This window comes from Adelges cooleyi, unplaced genomic scaffold, assembly GCF_023614345.1.
Source record: "Adelges cooleyi isolate 19-005CV unplaced genomic scaffold, UGA_ACOO_1.1 ACOO_flye_CR_arks_rails_tigmint_CR_PRNA_115, whole genome shotgun sequence".
Taxonomy (NCBI): Eukaryota; Metazoa; Arthropoda; class Insecta; order Hemiptera; family Adelgidae; genus Adelges; species Adelges cooleyi.
The window spans coordinates 225,290-236,606 of record NW_026095768.1 but is presented as its reverse complement, the minus strand read 5'-3'; the positions used below and the strand labels follow the sequence as shown (position 1 = coordinate 236,606).

The window sequence follows — 11,317 nt, the reverse complement described above, 5'->3', positions numbered from 1 at the left end:
GTCTTCAAACGTACGTAGCTCTTTACCGATGACTAAGCTAGTTCAATCGGATTTAGCTTGCAATAGTATAACGGTAGTCTTAAACTATACTGTTCTTTACCGAGTGGTAGGACGAATTATCATGGAACAATGACAAGAGTTTGGTTTTAATAGTGGTAAAATACTCTCCTCCCATTCACGAAATATCTCACCGTTCATTTCGTTGTGGTAGTCGCGTACATTTTTTTTGGACTCAAAACATAAGAGCCTACTGGGAACAATACCGTCTTCGGAACCGATATGATACAATGAGTCGTTTCTCTTTTTCCGCAAATTCGCAGAACCTGTTGTCAGAAATGCGTCCCGGTAAGATGTTATTGTCGTGTAGACCCAAGTTTTGGACATACAATCCCCAGCGTTTATCCATATCTCGTTAAGAAAATAGATATATCAGCCTCCTTGCGGTAATTTTTGGTACTATTCCAATACCGCCGGGGCCACAGAAATATTTCATTTCTTTCCGCCAGAACAATGTGTCGACCTTGCTTACTGAACCGAAAATTCAATTGTTTCATCAGATGAAAGGAGTCCGACATTTTTTTTTAAGCAAATAGATTATAATATTGATGGCTGGACAACGAAATTGTATAAAACATGAAAAAGAAAAAAATGTTTTCAATCCTTAATTTATTTATACATTATTTAAAAAAATATTATTTGTATAAATTAATACTCACTTTTCCCCTTTAATTCCTCATAATTGGCGATGGGCCTACGTCTATTTCGTTACCTTATTCGTCATCTATAGAACTATGCATGATGAATGATTAAATGTTGATAAATAATTACAAACACAGAAAAATAAGTGCAAATACTGGACGATGTGTATGTACATAGAGTACACGATAACACTGTACTCTGAAGTTGCAGAAGATAATTTGTTTTTAAAAATAAAATATATTCGTTTTGTTTGGGTGTCGAAACCTTTATATACAACTAGTACTAGGTTGGCATTTCAAATTGGAAAAACTATAACAGTTCGCTGAGCATACCGACTACACGGAATAAAGTAAGGAAATACGTGTTACCACATTTAAACGATTTTGGGAGGGAATTTATAATTTGATGGAGATTATAGTAATTATTAATAATAAATACAGATTTTTTTTTAACATTTTGATATCTGTTTGCGCCATGTAATTTAAACCACAATGCCGCGCATTTTTTAAATTGACTTTGGTTGTCACACAGCGTGTTGATCAGCTGCTGTGCTTATGATCTCACTTTTTGTTATTGCTGATGTTGTTTGCATTCCGCTCTTTTGAAGTCGGTCATTGGAAGAAATGTCTATTGAGGTTTATTCTCTGCAATTTGCTTCGTTTTTTGTGGACTTAACTTGTAAGAATTTATTTTATAGTTAAGCCGATAAGCCCCATGAGAATGCACCATTGAAATACTATTATTTTCAATGCTAACCGAGAAGACGTAAGAACCCAAAATTTGTTACTCGCTGGTACCAACATGCGTATTAGTAAACATCGTTTTAGGGCCAATTTTAAATGCAATCAAAACTGTACTTATTGTCAATAGTCAATAAAATACGATACCATATTCACATTACTGTTCGTTTAGGCAATAATTGCCCTCTTTCATTCCCTCGGAATAACGGAATGAATACGAATATGTTTTAACTTATAGCCATAGAATCAATAACAAGAATAAGGAGTTGGTCTGATCGCTTTGGATTATGATAACAAAAACTCAACTAGAAGTTGAAACATAATATATTCACTTACAACAAAACCTGAAAAATGTTTGCTAGATATATAATAACAATGAAAAACGCACAAAAAAATGCTTTACTTTGTACCTATGAATTAAATTAATTAATGTCAATAACTATTTTACCAGCTGAGTGGAAAAAGGATAAATTATATAAGAAATATACAGTTTTCTTTAATTATCCAAAAGTTGGGCGTTGCGGAATATTATCTTTTTTCCACTCGGCTGTTAATTTATTAACATGGATATAGCTTTTTTAAACAAAGAAGATTTGCGTCATCGTCAGCATTTTGGATGGGAACTAAATAATGGGTCGACGGAAATGTTGAAACCCCGTTGCAGCTCAAAAACATATCCATGCTTCAATATTATTCCGTGAAGAGGAGACATTTCTTTATATTAATTATTGACACAGTCATTAATTTGCACATCATACCGACTCATGATAATGTCCCAGTCCCATTTTTTAAAAATAAAATACTAATATTCACACCATTTTATGCGCTAGATTTAAATTTTAAAACTATTTCTCAGAAATATACATGTAGCGATGATACAAGCATGTTTGCATTAAACTAAATATTATATTGTGAATGTGAAAGAATAACTGGTATCTAAATAACAGTAAAGGAAAAAATCATGAGGTGGAGCAAATGCCGGTAAAATGAAGTAAAAACTAATTTTTTTTAGAAAAATAATGCAAAAACTTATACTATTGTAAACATACAAAGCTACTGATGAAACGACGGCTGGTTTCTCGATTAATCTAATCTAGTTGCTTTTGTATGATATAACATTGGTTGAGGCCTTCTTAAACAACTCAACTAGATCCCTCGATGGTTTTCTTGTGCTTTAATCGGAATGCGTCTTTTTCGTTGTAAACGCGCACCATGCCGTTTTCAAAAACCAAATGGTACTCCGTGGCTGTTGCGCTTTCCTGAGCACGAGTCTTCATCGTCACGTAAGACGATACCGCGTTATCACCTCTTAAATCCTGAGACCGTGGAGCTGAATCGACCGACATTTTTGGTCTATCCAAGTCGATAGCCATTTGGTTCACAGCAGAGTCTTGGTCATCTGCGAGTCCTACACGTTTTAAATACAATAATAATTACTGATATGTAATTGACTGGCATAATTAATAGTTCAGCAAATATGGTGGTTAAGGGTTTTTTTTTACCTTGGAGCTCAGGCATTATTTCGTACTGAAAACCATAAATTTGACGATGGTTAAACGTCTGGAAACAAGTTAGGACTATAACAAATTTAACGACAAACATGTTAGCCATAGTTGTGTGTAAAAAATAGGCAAAAACTGAACGAAATCGAAATCTAAATTCAACCAATGCTTGTTAAATAATACAGTATTGTGTCCAAGCAACATTGACATAACGAAAATTTGGAAAACTAGAGTAGCCAGTAAGTAGATACAGTGGGATTAAAGCTTAATGCGATCAAGAAAGATCATATATTTGTAGATATTACTATTAACGAACAGGATAAAAAAATTAACTATTACAGATCTCTTATTTTTTTCTTAATAAACTTGGAATAGTCATCTAAAAATTTTACAAATAACATTTGTGAATTGGGAAATTTGATATCATTTATGAATAAATTAAATAAGAGCGGCGCAATATGATATCTCTGAGGAACCCAGAGGTCACTTTAAAATAACATGAACAAGCCTTTTTTATTTAACAAATTGCTTCCTATTTGATATAAAAGAGAATAATCATGAAAAAAAATGGTTTTGAAAACCTAGACAATGTAATTTAACAGCAAGAATATTATGGTCGATTGTGTCAAACCCTTTTGAAAAATACGTTAACACAACGTCAACCTGGTGGCCAGATTTTAATGCACCCAAGATATAATGTTGGAATACTAGAAGATTAGTGGCTGTAGAATATAGATCTACCAGTTATTAAGCCGTGTTGTTCATCTGCAACACTGTTTTTTTTAAATAATGGGATAATTATTTTAGACAGAATACTTTTGAATATTTCTGGAATTATTGAAATTAGATGATAGTTTGTTATTTGGCTGATATCATTGCCCTTGGAAATTGGTGATACCTAGCTACCTTTCATTGATCTAGAAAGATACCTGATGATAAAGACTTATAAAATAGGAGTAGTAAGGGAATAGCTAGGATACATTTACATTTAGTAAAAAGTATAGTTGATATTTTATCTGGGCCAGCACATTTTTTTACATTTAAGCAATCCAATTCTTTATAAATATAATTTAAGTTCAAGACACACGCATTAAAAACAATAGTGAACAAATTAAAATTATCCGGTTTATATTGCTGAGTAGTCGGTTGTTTAAACACACCACACAATTTGTGTGTACAATATTTTTTGTAGAAAAATAATGAGCAAGAGTTAGAAATTTCTTCTTTACTGGTATAAGTTAAATTGTTATTCGACGTAGATGTAATCTTCCGATGATATAGTACCTATAGACCAGCTCACGAAAACTGAACGTTCAGGGCCGATGGGCTGCGGCCAAATATTGTCGATGCCAGTGGTTCTCCGTAATGTACGTATTATTGTTGTTGTCAGCTGTTGGATAGAGTCAGCTGTTATGATAAAATATACACACTAAATATATTTTTATTAATTGTTTTTAATTGCCATATTCATAACACGTAACGTAGTGCACGAGACAAAATAATAAAATATATACATTTAAATATTTCAAAAAGCTCGCCAATTATGTTGATACCCACTAATGGCAATTTGCCACTGGTAGGGCTGTTGTCAACGTTTAGTTTTCGTGAGCCGAACGTCATTTCGGTGGGGAATGGAAAGGAAGCGTTCTAGAGGAGGACAGAACTCATCGTTAATATGTATTTTTACAGGTTATAATTAAAGAAATTGTAACAGGCTTTAGACACAATTTAAAAAACTTCCCTTATTTTTTGACACGTCTATAGCTTCCCTTAAATTTAATACCTGATAGTTTTTCACAGTTTTTAATAATTTAACGGGATTTATATTATGATTGGTACCAAGTGCATGTTCAGCAACTAGTTTGCTTTACATTTCTAGGCATTATTATGTTGTTACCTAAACATTCACTTTGATATAGATTTGTGGCGGTCGGACGTTCTAGAGAACCCGGGATGGTATATAAGTCTGAAGCGGCTTCGCCCTCGACACAGTTGAGTTTCGGATTTCCGTTAGCGAAGTTGTTCTCTTGTGTGCACTTTATAATATATATGTAATATATTTTTGTACCTTACAGTTATTACTTTTGTATAATTATTTATTACTTAAAGTAATAAACGTCATTACTCATTAAGCATACGAGTTGGTTAATTATAAATTTAATTGCCACAGATTTTTACAACGGCATTTCGTATTTATAAATAAATAAAAATTGTATGAACGAAAATAATTTACTACCTAAATGCAATAACTGATAAAATAATAATATTGTTATTAAACAATGCTATTTAAAATAACTTAGATTAGAGAGCCTTGATAGAGAGAGTGTGGCCATCACAGATATCTATATTATACTAGGTATAATATATTATATATTATAAGGTACTCTCGTTATCGTGTGAAGCCTACAAAATAGTAACAATGCGTTATCACTAATTAGTTTAGTGACTTGTTTCTTTTTGATTTTTAATATTTCTGTGCTCTTTAACTGTACGCCAATATTTCTTCTGTTTTATCCTACATAACATTTAGACCAATCATTACATTTAATTTGATAAATTTCCGACTTTTCTTGTTCACTTATTTTGTCCTTTGTATTTCCTAAAAGGTCCTGAAAATTGTTTTTATTGATGAGACTAACTGTATTCCGTATTAAAAAAAAAAAAATTGACATATTATTTGAAATTCCTGGGAAATGTAACATAACTGATCCTTTTGTATTTTGTTTATTTTCTTGTTCCAATGTGCTTATTGTTCTGATTTCTTTTGACCATTTATGTTTGTTTGATTATTTTAAAACAACATTTTTATCATAGTTGTTAAATATGGCTATTTTATTAATAATAATAGCTTCTTTTTTTAAATCAGGTTCATTCATAGGAATATTTACCAATACGGAAAACATTATACAGTTAAATGATGTAAATTTGTGCTGTCAGGAGTAATTTGAAGTATACCTGAAGGTGTGTGTGTTTATTTTCTATAGATTTCATATTTTATTTTATTATCTACTCTTTTAAATAATGGATCTAAGAATAGTAGTTTCCCATCTCTTTCCATTTCATATGCGAATTTGATTGAGAATTTAATTTGTCAAAAAAATGTCCGCTATTATGTGGTGTCCATTAGGGGTAGACCTGTCCTAGGCCTTTGTTTACAAGAGTGGTCGAAGGTGTTTATTTTATATGTAAAGAAGTCAAAATAAAGTCTATTTATATTTTAAGTTTAATACACAATTAATGTAAACAATTTTAGAACATAGAATGATGCTGGTTTGTTCGTCATGATGGTGATGTAGGATTAACACAAGCCAAAATACATCTCCCCTCATCGTGGTGATGTTAATAGGACTTCGAACTAAAAAATCTGCCAACTGGTGGTAAAGTGCTGCTGTTTATATTGGCATCGACACGGATGTGGTAGAATGTTCACACGGACAATCTGGAAACAGGTCGTCCTTCTCTTGCACAAATATCTATGGTATAGGTTTTTAATACATTTGAAAAAATATTCAATTTATATTAGTTAACAATTATTACGACATAAAAGGTCGTCAGGTCATATACAAGTTTTTATAAACACACACAAGTAATTCCGTTTTAGTATGCACTTTATTATAATTTAGTTGAGTTCATTATATGGTGTATGATCCCAATTTGTTATTGGTTATTATTTCCTGGTAACATTTGGCCATATGTTTCAGCTGAATGTACTTCATATTGTTGCACGCGCAAGCCAAGTTCATCCACTTGTGGTCGCAATGGCATCTGGAGGTCTCAATTTCCTTGTTGTTGTTATGCACGTGTGCCAAGTAGTACTCGATGTCGTTCCATTCGAGACCGTGATTGTACTGTTTACGCACATTGCACATAGGAAACATGTTAGAATTAGCTGCATGTACTTATAGATAAAACTGATAATTAACTATTTAAAAAAATCTGTCTTAGCGAGTTTTTTTTTTAACTAACTTAGTTACTTACAATAACTTAATAATATAGTCTCAATCTTAAAGAAGTAATTGTACATAAATATTTCTCTAGTATTAAAAATAATTTGGTATACTTTAGTATTTACTTTAAATAATCATTTAAACCTTAACTGTCGAAATTCTCTATATATCTAGGCATTTCTAAAATGTATTTTATTCAACTATTGTATATTAAACTAATGTTTGAACGGCTAAAACTATCTAAAGTACATTTCCAGTACACTTACTCTGACCATGTACTTATACTTCTTGTAAGTGTCAATGTCACACCTTGTCAATCCAGTCAGTTTTTCAGTTATTCTAAGAGCCCCTTCGATAGGACATTCGTCTGTTTTCAAACAACCTGCAGACAATAATATTAAAAAGTGACTGCAACGCTAAAAATATTTGACTATTACTTTGTGGAGTTATCAAACCCTAAAAGCTTTTACGTTTTTTTTACGCTCCGTAGGGTTATGATAACATTCACGATAAAAGTTACTAGGGTCAGTCCACCGCACATGGCAGTCAACATTAATTTTTTTTTATTGAGATTTTGCATAAACAAATAAAAATAGTCAATATTAATTTGTCATATTGAGGTTCAAAAACCGTATGTATAAAAGTAGCCGACCGTTTGGTGTGAATATTATCATTAAAAATTATTAAGAATCGTTCTATGTTAATCACCTTTTGGAGGAACCCAGTATCTTGCTGATGGTGTCACGTCGTTTGTCTGCAACAACAGAAATTCGACGGCATTCGCCGAAAGTCTACGAAACAAAAACAAACCGGCTTGGCTTACCGAACTTATTGTGGTGGACATGGTGTAAGAATTTAATGTAAGTGTTGTAGCAGTAAACAAATGTACGTAGCGATGTACATTTGTTTTTTATTACGTTTGTGTAGGCTGGCAACGTGACAATCAAGAACAAATTTATAGGCTAACACTAAGTTTTATCCAGACAATACAAAATGTACAGCTATACGGTCAAGTATGTATTGTATACTAGTATGTAATTGGATATTACAATATATTTGGAAAGTCCCAGTCAATCGAATTCTACAGGTTAAAAAATATCATGCTTATCGACGGGTTGTTTATAAATTGATAATTATAAGGTTCCTCCAAGTTAACAGGTAGACTGGTTAGGTTCTAAGAACAGCAGCAATGCCGAATAATTCTAATATAAATAATGTTAGTATTATTATATAGGTATAGGTACTTCGATATTGGGGTCTATGGCTTTTTCCATGACATTTAATGTAACAAACAATTCTATCGTAAATAAAAACATGCTTTTCTAAAAAAAAAAAAATAGTAAAAAGTGAACTAAAAAGTAAAAAATAATTTTATTACAAGAACAATTTACCAATCAATTGTAGCATATTTGATTTAAAATGTCAATTACTTTGAAAACAACCCAAAATTAACTAAAATTGTAAATAATGTTAAACATCTTTAATTTTTTACTAAAAAGAAAAGCGTGGGCCCTATTCAACAAAGTCCAAATTCATTAATTTAAGTATTATGAAATGTATGTGTCACACACAAATATTAAACTAAATTTAAATTACAAAAGAACTTACAATATAAAACATTATTTGATAAATTTAATAGGGACTTTGTTGATTAGAGCCCACGCTTTTCGTTTTATTCAAAATTTAAAGATTTTTAATATTATTTAAAATTTTAGTTAATTTTCGGTTGCTTTCAGAGTAAATAACATTTTAAATCAAATATGCTACAATTGATTGGTAAATTGTTCTTGTAATAAAATTATTTTTTACTTTTTACTATTTTTTTTTTTTAGAAAAGCATTTTTTCTTTTAAGTTTTTTTTTAATTTAATTTTTTTACTTTTTAGTTCTATTAAAAATATTTAATAATTGCTGAATAGATAACTAAATTAATTTTGAAGATTTGGAAAAAAATGAAAAAAGTTTATCAGCCGAGTCTGCAATCACGAAAGAGCATTTTCATGTCTCGTTGAAGTACCGAATACATATAGATTAGTTGTGGAATTATAATTAAAAAAAAAAAAATTACATGGACCTTCCAGCATAAGCCAAGGAGATTAAAAAATTATGTACAATCATGTTTCTGGCTGAAATTGTAGTGTTTATTATCTGGCCAAAAGTAACTTGACATAGAGAATTTAACTATTTTGAATTTATTATTTAGTTCTAATTTGAACGTTGAACGTACAACATATCTCTTATCTACTATATCTTACCCCTATCCCCTACCCACTACCTCCCGCCCCTATCTCTCACCCTATCCCTACTCCCTAATTTCTCACCCCTATCTCCTGCCCCCTGTCTCCCACCCCCAACGTCATCGTCATCCCCATTTCTTTTTAGGTAACGCTTTTTGGCAACGCTTTTTAGTAACGCTTTTTCGGTTATATGCCAGAGCTAAGACATGAAAATGTCAAAAAGAAATTTTAGTGAAATAACCCTCACATTTGACCCTGTGTAGGGCGACCTGGATTTCCGGTCCCAATATGATTACAGGATATTGTATTGTCATATAAGATGAGTGTCTGTGCCAAGTTTCAGCCCTATACGACATTGGAAAGTGGGTTAAATTAATTTTGCAAGATTTGAAAAATACCCGTACAAATGTACGTACGTACGTGTTAGCGAGCTAAAGAAAATCATGTAAAAAAATACTACTTTTGAAATCATTAGCTTACACTAAGTTTTAAACATTATCACTTTTACATGTCTATTTATAATTAATAAAATTATTGGCGAATTGTTTTGATTTTTTTTTTTTCAATGGTTTTTTTAACATTAAATTCAGTGTCTCTATTTCAATAAATCATATTCCTATAACTTTTTCAGCAGTATACTGTCCTCCCCGGCCATGTATATCTCAGCTCCATTTAGACCAGTTCTTATTCTCATTAGGGCGTACATTTATCGCCGGGGGAGATTTCAACGCCAAACACCTCTTGTGGGCATGGCCGTATTCAGGGGGGGGGGGTTCCGGGTTCAAACCCCTCCGAAAATTCATCGAAACATATTTGTATTACCTTTCCTTTATGTCTTTTTTACCATTTTGTTTAAGATATGTATGTATTCCTGAAAATTATGTAAAAAAAAGAAAAATATTTTGATGTACGTTTTCTTTTAACTTTAAAGCCTAAAATATAATTAAATAATAATAAATACGTTATATTATCGTGAACGCCTGCTTAGGCTTATGGACACGCCAATGAATTTTAGTTTTTTCGAATTTCGATATATATATATATATATATATGTGTGTGTGTGTGTGTGTTTGTGTGTATATATATATACACAAAAATAATAGTCATTATCAGCGTCGGCGACAACGACAGGACACCGTAATCGTTTACTGCAGCGGTTCTCAAACTTGTTTGGTTCACGCATCCCTAAAAATAAAATAAAATAATCGCGCCTCCCATGAATAAATTAATTTGTAATTACTCGTACTAGTATGTTATCTTTTTGAAATTATCGTTGATCTAAATATATCAATATTTAGCTCGCGCCTCCCCTGTGTGCTTGGGCCTCCCTAGGGAAGCGCACCTCACAGTTTGGGAACCGCTGGTTTACTGGAATGATCTGTTATTAATTATTTCAACCTGCTAAAAAAGTCAAAACAAAATATCCAAAAATACCATTGTATTATTGTAAAGTAGAGATTCCAACGAAAAAAACCACAGTGATCTTTATAACCGAGATAAAAATTGGCCCGTATATATACAATTATATTCTGACATTTATCGACTACGCGTCGACCTCAACGTGTCAAATTTTTTTATTTGTATTTTGGACTCCTTACATCGCCGTTCACGGAACAATATTAAAACGTATTGATTCAAAACCAGTAAGTATTTTTACTACTATTTTCTACTTAATAATTGTAGTTTTGTTATTAGAATAATATCATAATTTATTTATTTTTTGTTTGGTTTTTTATTTTGTGAAAAATCTTTTTTAAAAACATGCTTTTCTAAAAAAAAATTATTAAAATAGTGAATTGTGAACTAAAATGTAAAAATGTATTTTTATTACAAGAACCATTTACCAATCAATTGTAGCATAAATAAAATATGCAAATTCTAAAAAAAAATTAAAAAAAAAAAAATTAAAAAAAACTTTTTTAAAAACATGCTTTTCTACAATAAATAGTAAAATAGTAAAAAGTGAATTCACTTTACAATTAGGAAGTAAAAAAAAATGTATTACAAGAACCATTTACCAATCAATTATAGCTTTTTTTTTTTTACAATTTCAATTACTTTGAAAACAACCGAAAATAACTACAATTTTAAATAATCTTATTATTTATATTTTTATTTAAAATTGTAGTTAATTTTCGGTTGTTTTCAAAGTAATTGAAATTGTAAATAAAATATGCTATAATTGATTGGTAA

The 11,317-nt window shown here is 31.0% G+C and overlaps 1 protein-coding gene across 1 annotated transcript; it reads right to left on the bottom strand.

Annotated features, from left to right (window-relative positions):
- Positions 1 to 6,573: 6,573 nt before the first annotated feature.
- Positions 6,574 to 7,732, bottom strand: LOC126847656 (bis(5'-nucleosyl)-tetraphosphatase [asymmetrical]-like). The gene is made up of 3 exons (XM_050588040.1): positions 7,597 to 7,732; positions 7,155 to 7,270; positions 6,574 to 6,789 (listed from the first exon to the last, which is right to left on the bottom strand). The coding sequence occupies exons 1-3, from the start codon at positions 7,730 to 7,732 to the stop codon at positions 6,574 to 6,576; spliced, it is 468 nt and encodes a 155-aa protein (XP_050443997.1).
- Positions 7,733 to 11,317: the final 3,585 nt, after the last annotated feature.

Bases quoted from the DNA above. Each gene is read 5' to 3' on its own strand.
- LOC126847656 (XM_050588040.1), bottom strand. From the start codon at position 7,732: ATGTCCACCACAATAAGTTCGGTAAGCCAAGCCGGTTTGTTTTTGTTT. The intron at 7,271-7,596 runs GTGATTAACATA...TATTGTCTGCAG, and splicing joins ATACTGGGTTCCTCCAAAAG to GTTGTTTGAAAACAGACGAA. The intron at 6,790-7,154 runs GTAAGTGTACTG...GTGCGTAAACAG, and splicing joins AGTATAAGTACATGGTCAGA to TACAATCACGGTCTCGAATG.